Here is a 12172-nt window from a genome sequence, read left to right as displayed (position 1 = left end):
TAATTCCAAGGATGTAAATAGCAGTGCAGAAATTCAAAACCCGTTAAAGGGAAGCAGGCATCCTATGTAAGCTTTTAAGATATGCTCCTTTGAATTAAATTACAAACAGCTTCTCCTTTCATCAGAAAAAAAACAACTTATCATAAAGTAGTATAATTGGGGCATTACAGCAATTACTGATTTCTACACCTCTACTTATTAAAAGGCATTTCCGGATGTCTTGATATATACTACTCCTCATAAATAAATTGGGAAGATCTTGATATCAATTAGTCTTAAATGTCTAAGTGTTTTCACTGTTGCTTAGAGATAGCATTTTTCATTAGCTTACGCTTCCAAATGGAAATCCTAGAATATTATCCCCTCAGTGCTGAGACATAGCCTGTGTTTAAAGCTGGAGAAGATTCTGGCATTTCCAAGATGAGCGCTAGACAAGTGACACAAGATCTCCTTGATCTTCCTTGATTACAAACATTTCTTCGTTGCCCACTGAAGCTGTAATCCCAAATCTAATATTAAGATATTTTGTTTTCTGCACATGCAGGGCATGGTCTGTGGTCAGCCTTGTCCTGAGGGCCGTTATGGGAAAAACTGTTCCCAGGAGTGCCAGTGCCACAACGGAGGGACCTGTGACTCAGCCACAGGTCAATGCCATTGCAGCCCAGGTTACACAGGGGAACGGTAAGGAAAACATATTTTTGCTGGACTGCTGAACTTTGCAAGGGATCTGCTGTGGCTGGTAGAAGCTGATTGAAAGCAGAATGAAAATACCTGTGATAATATTAAAAGAGTCCTGTGAAATATTTGTCATGTCACATAGCTGATGCTGGGTCACAAGTTAAAAGTGCTTATGTGATCAGCCTTCTATGGGGAGCTGCTTGGTTTTGGATTTTTCCTGCTGTGGCCCATGCTCTGGCAGTGTCTTGTGGGTCTTCACTTGAGTGGTTTGCAGAGTGACGCATTTTGGGGTATGGTGAAGGGATGAGAAGGGAAGCTCTTGGTTTTGTGCAGATGTTTGGCAATCACAGTAGCAGGGGAGGCTCATACAATTCTTCAGACTGAGCAGGCTGGAAAGGTGTTACCTAAATTATTTCATTCAAATGAATAATTGAAACTTCTTTATTTTCTGACTTGATTGTTAAAAATCACCTTTGGTAGGTTGGAAAGGTAGCATTGCAAGACATAATCTTTGAAGGCAGTGGCAAGTGATGAAAGAAGTGATTTCCTGCAAGTATTTTAAACAGCACACAACTCATTTGCTGAAGTCAGCAGCAGCTTAATCACTGGGGTCAGCCAGGGGACCTCTGCCAACAATTTGTAGGCATTGTAACCGTAAGCTCTTCCCACACAAGTGTTCACAGGACATGGCAAGAGCTGTACCAGTCATAAGGAGGAAAAAAACCTCATGAAGAAGGGAAACATTTAGCCCAGAGCCATTTGGATGCCAGATTAAAATTCGCATCTGTGAAGAAACGGTGTAGACAGTAGTAGGCACATTTAAAGAGACACAAACGAGTCAGCACGGAAATTGAAGGAATATCCATATGAGAGTCCATGCACTGCACTACTCTGGTGTTTCTAGAAGCAATTTTTTTTTTTCACTTGTAATTTAAATCTGACTTTAACCTTAAGTGCCTTACTGGCTGCACCACGTTGATCACTTTTGCAAGTCTGAGCTCCCTCTTTCCTGCAAAACAGGCTGTATTTGCAATTCCTTTGTTTTCAAGGTATTGCAAGGGCAGGAACGGGTCAGAAGCAAGGTTTTAGACCTGGTTCTTATTTCATGTCTGTGGACTGGCAAGGGAGGGTAGGGTTAAAACAAATGTGCGGGCTTTGGCTGAGCTAGCACTTACATAAAGCAGCAAAAAGGATGTTTTTTAAATGTGCTAAACTCTTCACTTCTGTGTGTAACCACAAACTTTTGTAAATTTTGTGTAACCACAAAATTATTTGTCTGAGATTTCAGTGTGGTGGTGACTCCTTGAACTGCTTCATACAGGAAGAAAAAGAGGACTCGTAGAGCATGTAATAGTTTCTAGGGTTAACACAAGCAAATCTAGTTTAAAATGCCTTTATAATTCTTCTGTCTAATACTTTTTGATTGAAGCCTGTCCTCACCATGAAGCCGAAAAGGATATTTCAGAGGATACAATAAAAATAAAATAAAAATTGTAGTGTTAAATTTGTCTAATTTGACTGGGATTCCTGATTGTCATTTGGAGAAAATTAATTCTCAGCTTTATTTGTATAACTTCATTAGGAAACATTTAAACAGGGTTATTAGCTCTATCATTATGCTACATCTCTGAAGGAAAGGAGATATATTTCTGGCTTCAGCCCAGGCAGAGTTATGAATACCTTGAAACTTCTGGATAGCAGCATCAAACTGAGGCTGTCACTGCAGAAGCATGAAATGAATGTGTATACCTATTTTATGTCAGTCAGACCCTAAATTCTGTACATTTTGCAGTGACTTGCATCATGTCTTGGAAAATCTCCTGTAATAAACCACCAATCATACAAAAAAACCCACTCCAAAACAAACAAAAAAAGACAACTATTTAAGAAAAATGGAAAGACACCACCAAGGAAATTCTTTTATAGGACTGGGGACATGAGTAGGTTATAAGCTGATAAAACCATTAATAATGTGCTGTATTATTAAGCAGTATTTTTGTACAATCTGTAACTTTGTAAAACTTACAGATACCCAAATTGCAGATGTTTTGTGCCCTTTCATTTCCCAGCACACTTCAGGACTTCAGTGTCATCATATTCTGGACCTAAAGCTTTGGAATTTAGCTGTTTTGTCTTTTTGTCTATGTCAGCATAATTCAGAGCTTATAGGATACTTATATTGAAAAGTATGAGGATTTTCCCTGATACATAAGCTATGAAATGTTGTCATCCTTGGCTCTGAGATACAAATCTGTTGAGTTGAGAGGTCTTATACATATAATAAAATATTTTATGTGCACTTAGAGCTGGAGCCTATATTAATGCTGTAGTAGTGCTGCCGTTCCAAATTTTAACAATTCAGTTATATTAAAAAAAAAGAGAAAGCTGAAAACATCAAGCTCATATTGTATCTCTGAAATACATGGTCAATGAAATTGCTATCTGGAAACTCTTTAGTAAATGATTTGCAAGTTTTAGAAGCAGGATACTGAAAATTGTCTTTTAGTTAGGCTGGACAGCTAAACATACAGCTAAACATACAGTGTGATCTTTAACTCAAATAATGTCTTTCATATGCAAAACATTAAGAAAATAAGACTGTTACCCCAGTAGCTTCTTCTAAAATCTGTGTGAATGAAAGCAGAGAGGTTTGGTGAAGAAGTCTCTTTATTACGATATTTTTTCCTCATGGAGCAACAAAAATCATTACTATTCTCCCATATGGGTCTTTACTAATTTTCACTTTAATCTATTGGAAAAGTCAGATGAAAAGAATGGATTCGTATTCCTGAAGATTTTTCCATGTTATGCTGTGAATTTTTGAAGGGCAAAATAAAAACATTAAAAATGTTCAGAATGAAATTCTGAAAAGAAAGGTATTCTGGAAACATCATGTGTTTGGAAACACAGTTAGAAAATATTCTCTTCAGAGACTGCTGAGCATGATTGCCAGGGAACTTCCTGGCCTAAGCATCTGCAGGAGCACGTGTGTCTGCTGGCTGTTCACACTATTGTCAAGTGAAGAATCTAGATCACTTAAAAAAATTACAGATGGATGGCTTTTGAAACCAAATACTTGAAAATTTATTCTTTCATACTTCAGGTTTGATTTTAAAGGGTTTGGTTTTGTTCTGGTTCCTGAATGAGAAGTGCAAATGTCTGTGTATGCAACTTGTCTCATTTGTTGAAGGGAGAACTTTTCCAAAAGAATTTGCAAAGCCAATGTTTTTAAGCCTGTCTAACTGAACAGCAAAAGAAACCAGAGACAGGCATTTTTGAATATGAAGTTATGTAAATTTACGCCAGTATAAGATATTCCTTAAAAACTGTATTTCCCTTAAATCTCCACAAGTGGTAGTTTATGGGAAATAAAATTAATTTTTGTTTGCTTGTTTTTCTCACAGATGCCAAGATGAGTGTCCAGTGGGGACTTACGGAGTGCAGTGTGCTGAGACCTGCAAGTGTATGAATGGTGGGAAATGTTACCATATTAGTGGTGCCTGTATCTGTGAACCAGGATACACTGGAGAGCACTGTGAAACAAGGCTTTGCCCTGAAGGAATTTATGGTCTCAAGTGTGATAAGAAGTGTCCCTGCCACATGTCTAATACCTGGAGGTAGGCTTTACAGGCTTTAGCTTGTTTTCTTCTTCTACATAGAGAATAGAAATCAGAATATAATCTGCAAATAAATGTTTCCTATCTTTTATAGTACTTTCATACAAAATGAAGCAGTATTTGGTGTTCCGTAACCATATCAAGAAAGAAAATACCAGCTCAAAAGAGCCTCTGAATTTTAGTGCTTGCAGCTACATTTGATCTGAATATTCACTATTGTATTTGATCTCTGACCCATGAAATAAACATTAAGACAAAGTGTGATCTTTGTCTATATTTACCACATGAATAAATCATTATATTGTTCACCATATAAAGTCAGCATACAATCATATGTCTCTTGCATATTCTGGTGTACTGTAGATGAGTACTTGCCTTAAGAGTTGGGTGTGAGAGGAGAATCTATTTCTCTCTCTTTTTCTCTCTGTGTATAAATATATAAGAATAGGTGTAGGTGACTGATTTAATACAAAATTTCCGAAGCCCTACCAATTGTAAATCTAGATTTGAAAAATACATTTTTTGTCATTTCAGTGATTTTTCTAGAAGGCAGGTAAAATCTGATCCCTGGAAATCAAATGGAAATAGCTTTGCAATTAGCTTACCTTTTACTATCTCTCCTTATTCAGGTGGAGAGTCCTATTTTTTGAGTTTTGTGTGTCTTTGTGGATTTTTCAATGTTTCATCATGTTGTTATGAAATTCTGAATACTAGGTTTTTGAAGGCAAAGTTTCAGCTGTGAGGGAGGAACATCACGTGTGAGTTGAGGCAATCCAACGTATTTATAGAACAATCCTGGACAGCTTTCTCCTGTTACGAAATGCAGTTTTGACGAAACAGGTTGTTCATTCATTTGCACTTTATTGCATTACCAATCACAGTACCTTTTATCAGGTTTGTGAGCATTGTCTAAAATTTCTGCTGTTGAAAATAGCTGTGAAAGAAATTTGCAGGAACTGTTGACTGTCACATAGAATACTTATACATGTTGTATATACTATGCACTTTTTATTCCTCATAGATAAACCAAAAGCCTTTAGGCAGAATTTAACAATGATGTTAAAGCACGCAAGCATGTACATGGAAATTTCTATGCTGTTAGGCCTGTGTGAAAAATTACTTTGTGGATTGTCTGAGTTGTTCAACATACCTTTCATTGACAAATCATGTTGCAAACTTGAATTTTTTCCCTTTCCATTCATACGCTTTTACAGTTGTGTGCTCGTGCTTATGTTTATCCTATTTACTTGACATGTCTTTTGAAAAAATACAGGTTTTGACATAAAATCAAGAGATTCATTCTTTGGGCAATGCGTTCAAGAATAAATGACACCATAATGCTGACCTGTCTAGCTCTCAAATCATGCTAGTAGACCAAATAATAACTCATATTATAAGTTACGGTAAGCTGATTTCCTGAAAATTTGTCTGCAGACTGTTGTAGCAGCCCTACAGGCTTAACAGGAATGTATTACACTGTATAGTATTTCTGATATTACAGGGATTACTTCTGATTCATGTTCAACACAGCTGTTCCTTCATTTATACAACTGGAAGACAGCTTGTGGTCAAATCAGATCACAAATGTTCACATGTAAACAGCTGCATATGGCTGGTCTTTTTTTGAACATTTTCCCCTATGTATGACGAATCAAAAGGCACTTAACAGCTCTGAAGGTGCGGGAGCATATTTGCAATGATCTGTGAGGAAAACAAAGATTTTCATGATTTCACAGGTGTATTTTTCGTATATGGGTTCCTTTCCCCTGGGTCAGGAAGTGATTTAGACTACCAAATAACAGAAATCAAAAGGCATCTGGATAATGGTACAGAAGATAAAAAGGGACACTTTACATTTCTAAGAACTTTTTGAGAAGCCAGTTGTATCTGGCTGTCTTCATCTCTTACTAAATGTCAGTCCACTAGGAGATAACTTTTTAAGCATATCAGGGAATATGCTCATCGTACTTCTCTGCCACAGGTACTATTTGGGCTGACTGTAGCCAAAGGATTGTCTTTATAGCACTAACCCATTTAGCAGCAATGTAACAACCAATAAGGCCAGGGCATGAAACAGGGGGTACAATTCCTTCTTCAAATACACTTTGTGTATCTGTAGGTATAGGATTCTGGGGGCCTTGGTATTATTAAAAGCTTCTTTCATCTGGGTATGACCACCAGTTTAAATCTCCTCAGAGAGGGGCTGTTCATAGGCTTAGAGCCCTTTGTTACTACTTATGTTCTTAGTATTCATAGATACGGAAATGAACTAAATGTTAGTTAAAAAAAAAACCAAACTTAGCACCAAAAAATAACACTGTAATACATGTGTACATATGGTATAGTATACAAGTGTATGTCCATCCAATTTCTTCAAATACTTGAAGATACAAAACCATCATGATACCTCATAGTTCAAAAATGCATACAAATTTCTATTACTATTTTATGATTGAGGATATTGCATCAAAACAGCTTTGGCAGTAATTCATAATTTGCATTTTGGGTAGGCTAAGCTACAGGGATTTTGCCATTGTTATTGGTTGATGGCAGCTGCTGGGTATGGAATGTGAATCCATCCTTGCTCTTAGTGGTATCAGCATCCCCTATTAAAAGCTTCATAAAGGGTTAAGTATAGATACACTTGAGTGATTTTATTCTTTTTGAGAGGTCCAGAGGACAGTGGCAGGTAACAGCCCTCTTGTGCTGAGAGTTTTTTCACACATGGTTCTTTGCTATTGCATCTCTTGACATATATGAAATGATTTGAGCTAGAGTGCAAATCAGACACAGACCTCTGATCTTCGTGACTAAGCGACACTGTCAATTTTTCCCTTTTTACTCGATAGTCAAGAGAAATAGAGTGAGTGCAAGCTGGTTAAGACTAAGGCCACGAAAAACATGTTTCCTCAGTGGGGTACAACCACAGTGCTGTGAACTGGAATGAGCAGACCCATATGTCCTGCCATTGCCATCCAGAGTGTGTGGAGCTTACAGAAACTTGTCATTCTGAAGATCCAGTTTGCAAGAATGAGTAAAAAAGACCTCAATCTGCCTTCATCAACATTGTCGCTTGGTTTTGTATAGGAATGATCTTCCAGCCTAAACCACTTTTAGACTGGGTTTTGTCATTCCTTTGCTCAAGTGACAACTGATCACCATCCAGAAAATATAAAAAGGGCAGATTGTAGCTGTATATTTGTCTAAAAAGTTTATGAAGGATATTTGTTATACCTGTGTTACCGACAGCATACGCAGTGGTTTCAGGTTGATCTCCAAGCTAAATTTGAGATACCCTGAATTTTTTCTTGTAAGCTTTTTCTGGTGGTCTTCCAACACTGTGTCACACTTGTAGTAGGTGATATCAGCTGGAGTAATTCTGTCAACTAATTTGGTATAGTTCAGGCTGTGTGTTTTTAAAGCCAAGATAAGGGCATCTTACAATTTTGCATTTTTCTAATGATCTTGTATGTACATACAAGAGCTGTTCATGGAAATTTTATATTGCAAAGAGTGCTACAGAATTTAGTTGGAAATTGTAATAGTGAAACATCTATATAAATCACATGAAAATCATTATGTTCATTTAAGTCCTTCAAATATATAATATCAACTACCTGTAAGTATTTCTTTTGTCTTTGTACATGGTAGGGTTGTATTGCCAGAAAGTGTGAACAAAAGACCAGGAATAAAAGTGGATGTACTGGCAGTATCTCTCAAACATCTCTTATTTCCCCATCTTAATATATAAATGTTGCTAGCAATTAAGATAACTGCATGAGAACCCATCAAAAAGCTTCAGAAGTGCTTCAGCTTCCTACATCTAATTACAAATTACAGAATACTAATTTTGGTGTCAATCAATATATGTGCAAGTATGCCTTATTAACGCTCACTGGGGGGGCACAGAATATCAATGCCTCTGCTTCATACCCAATGCTTACTCATGTGTGTGGTCTCCCCCTCTCCTGAAAGGGAAAAAAAAAACCCAACAACAAACAATGCAGCGATTTATGTCTTAAAATGACAGTACTCCTAATTTTATGTTATAAATATATTCTAATACATTTCCTAATGACTATTCAGTTGTGAACTGAAAAATCTTTTCTTATTCCCTGCTGTGTATTCTTCCACTGATAAGAAACATGGGAATTGGATCCAAAATGCCAGTGAGTTCCTACAGGAAGTTAGGAAAATTATGTCATAATTTTACATGTATTTGATATGAGAATAGTTCCATTTCAACTTATTTCATGGCAGGTATCTTTGTAATGGAACAAGTAACAAGGGCTGTTGACTATGAACACCATGAGTTTTGAACCATTTCTGCAGTTGGTTCTCTAGTTGAGAAGACCTTTCCTCTCACTTTATGTAAACAAGCTTGATACTGTCAAAGAGATTTTAGTATCTTCAGGACCAAGACCCCCAGATTCTTAAGATGTTATAACATATGCAATAATATGTAGTGAGAAGAATGCAGAATGACATTCTAACCTTTGTAATTAATAATTTCCTTGATCAGAAGTATGTTGTCAGTTGATTGTATTCAGGAGCAGGGAACTCTTAGTTTGATGAGTAGTTGTCGAGTCCAAATGCAGTTGCAACTAATACTGTATTCCCATCTTACGTTTCAACTTTTTCTAACAATATTGCTGTTACTTATGTTATAGCATCGAAATGTGCAGTAGGTATTTTTTCAAACTTTCAAACGGTCAGAAAAATACTCAGTTTCAAACACACCCCCACACAAGAAGTCAGCAAATCTTGCAAAATCAGGCTCTTGTCATGGGTTATTTAATATGTCTGGATGAAGGCACTTCTTTTCTCTAGCACACTTAAAGGAACTTCAATCAGTGGCACACAAATATCTTTAAACAGTCTTCCCATTGTAAATATATTAGATTTGGATATTAAGGCTTTCCTTTGGTGCGAATTAAGCAAGTGCTTTGTCTGCCAGAGTGCTACAGAGTACCCCATTGTGTCCACTTTTCCAGCACATATATCTTTGCACAGCTGATGATGTCCATTTGTTATGAGACAGCAGCTGTCTGTCTGGCCCTTCAATGAAACTGCTGTTCCAGGTAGAGACAGCTGGTCTGCCACCAGGTATGGCCAGCACAGGGGGAAGACTCTCCAGAAGGTCACTGCTCTGACGGTATATCTGACTTCCACCTGATGCAGATAAATTTGTAGCATTCCTGGAAAAATGCCAGTTGTCCTCTTTTCTGCCAATAATTTAAAGAAAAGAGCATGCTCGCTACTTACTGGGTGCTGTGTTGTTATTTAGTGTTGGATGTCATGCTGTATTTCCAAAACATCGTATCTGTCAGACAATATGCTGCTGAATGTAACATAAGAATGTTATGAAAGTGATCCTATTATACTTGGAGTCACAACGCATTCTGGGAAGTGTAGTGGTTTCATCACCTTAATATTTGCAACCATGGATATCTATTTTATGGAAAAAACTTATTTTCTTTCCAGGTCCTCCCAAAATGTCCATAATTTGTATGTTGTTGCATTTCTTTAATTGGTATGCATTTATAAGTACATATACAGCACCCTTTGCTTTGTGGTTTGAGGAGTAAACCTATCTCTATGCAAGATCTGCTATGCAACCCATCTATAACAACATGTTTTTATCTGGAGAAAAAAAAAAAGTCATGTTTAGTCCTCAATTATTTATCCTTTCATACCCCCTGGCAGCTGTCACCCTATGTCTGGGGAATGCTCCTGCAAGCCTGGTTGGTCTGGGCTCTACTGCAACGAGACGTGCTCTCCAGGATTCTATGGCGAGTCATGTCAGCAGATCTGCAGCTGCCAAAATGGTGCTGACTGCGATAGTGTGACTGGAAAATGCACCTGTGCCCCTGGATTTAAGGTAAATAAGTCTCACTTTCACAGCAGCCTTTAGTTAGGTGCGAAATTCTTCAAGATGAGAGTGTCCTTTCTCCACCACAGTAAAGGAGGTAAAGAGACTTAGATACCAATGGGTGTCTTACAAACAAAATTTGTGATTGGTTGTCAGTACAGAAAGGAAGCCATTTTAAGAAAAAAAAGTTAGTTGCTCTAAAAGACATAGAGAATAATGAGGGTGTGCTGTTGAGGTGTAAATAAAAGGAAGAGCAATAGCTTTCAATCATTATCTTGTTCCACCAAGGCCTCATGCTCCATACAGAGAAACTCTGGATAAAGATGTTTGTTTTAATAGTTCAGGACAGACTATTCTGAAGCTTTTATAACTCACTTACTGTTACCTCTTCATTGGATGCTAATCTGACATAGAAAACATTTTACAGTATCACTGTTCCTCTCGGAACAGTAACTCTGAAAACTTCAGCCAAATTAATTCTTAAAAATAGTTCCCATATCTACATTATTTTCCATTAAACTCCTGCCGCATTGTGTTTTGTTCTCATAAAGGGCTTCTTTATTGCTGAAAATGCTGTCCATTGATTTAACCAAGTGCTGTTACCTATGTGTCCTGAGCTCTCACAGCAACTAATAGTAAACTAATGCTTAGTGTAGACTTAAAAAGTATTAAGGACTCTCTGTCCCTTAAATTCGGGATAACTCAGTGACAGCCTAGGACAGTGAGGGGCTGTATGTTTTCTGGCTTTTGTAGGATCTGAGTCAGTCGCGGTCATTTATTAGTTGTATTGTCTGAAACTCCTTAAATAGACTCTTATTTTTGTGTAATTCAGGGTGCTACTTGTGGTACTCCTTGTCTTCCGGGAACATATGGAGTAAATTGTTCATCTGTATGCAACTGCAAAAATGATGCCGTCTGTTCACCAGTAGACGGCTCTTGTGCCTGCAAAGCAGGTAAGTATCCCTTATGATTAATTTTCTTTTCCTATAGAGAAAAAGAAAGAAACTTAATAGAAACTTAATAAAAAGCAGACCATCTTGAGACCATATCACTAGATACTTTATGCTTCAACTTCTCTGAGGGGGAGAAAACAAGAATATCTGCTTAGAGAAGAGTGTGTGTCTCGTGTTCATGTTTCCTCCATGCAGTTCTCAGTGGCCTGGACACTTTGGCTGGGAAAATTGCTGGTGTTTAATCTGAGATGGGACACCACTGGTTCTTGTGGTAGCACTGTGGTCTGCTAAAAGGTTGCCAGTGGGCCATTTATCTGATGTCAGCCTTCCTAGTCAAAATACCTCAGCCTCAGGGAGTACCACCTCTGGCTGTCACCCTTGCCCCTCTCAGCATTACAGAGACACAGACATTCCTGACAGTCTGGCACTGATGTTGACATCTATTGGTTTGTTGTTTTGTTTTTTTGTTGGTTTTTTTTTTTTTTTTTTTTTTTAATTTGAATATTCTTTCTTTCATTAATTCTCCGACAAAACCTTGCCTAACCCCCTTCCCAGCCTGGGCCCTCTGCAGTTCCCTGCTTCCATGAGAAACGTTCTGAATTTCCCAGTATTAGTGCGAGTGGACTCGTGTTCTTCGACCCCTCTGCCTGGCTCTCTCCTCCTAACAGTAATTTTAATAGTCATTGTACCTCCCACTAGCAACCATATGTGCCTGTCTACGTTTCCATCTCCCAGTAGCACATGCCTTTGGCTGGGGCAGAGATACTTGAGACACGCTCCAGTGCTGGTTTTGCAGAGACATTTTCCCATATAAAGGCTTACAGGTCCACAGGTCCACATGGTGTTCCTGTTCAACCCAGAATATGCTGCTCAACTTCACTTAAAGATCCACTTTTACAGTACACCTGTTCTCTTTTTCACTTCTGCTGTTGGGAAGGATTTGAAGTCCAGCATCCTTCAGCTGTGGTGCTGGATTGACTGTTCAGAGAGAGAGGAAGGCTGTTGAATGCTCCCACGCAAATCCCTTGCCCAGCCTATGTTACAGACACCTC

General features: G+C 38.0%; 1 protein-coding gene across 1 annotated transcript in view; it reads left to right on the top strand.

Annotated features, from left to right (window-relative positions):
- The window catches only part of MEGF10 (multiple EGF like domains 10), a gene marked incomplete at its 5' end in the record, with an annotated part of 70683 nt that overhangs the window by 26298 nt on the left and 32213 nt on the right, over window positions 1-12172 (top strand). Inside the window, 4 exons of the mRNA XM_080637366.1 lie at window positions 545-681; window positions 4083-4295; window positions 10002-10176; window positions 11000-11120. Of these exons, the coding sequence (XP_080493492.1) occupies window positions 545-681; window positions 4083-4295; window positions 10002-10176; window positions 11000-11120 (646 nt within the window). The remainder of the gene's footprint in view (window positions 1-544; window positions 682-4082; window positions 4296-10001; window positions 10177-10999; window positions 11121-12172) is intronic.

The sequence above is a fragment of the Psittacula echo genome, assembly GCF_963264785.1.
Source record: "Psittacula echo genome assembly, chromosome: Z".
Lineage (NCBI taxonomy): Eukaryota > Metazoa > Chordata > Aves > Psittaciformes > Psittacidae > Psittacula > Psittacula echo.
Note: the sequence above shows the minus strand (reverse complement) of the source record. Positions and strands in the feature narration are given on the sequence as shown.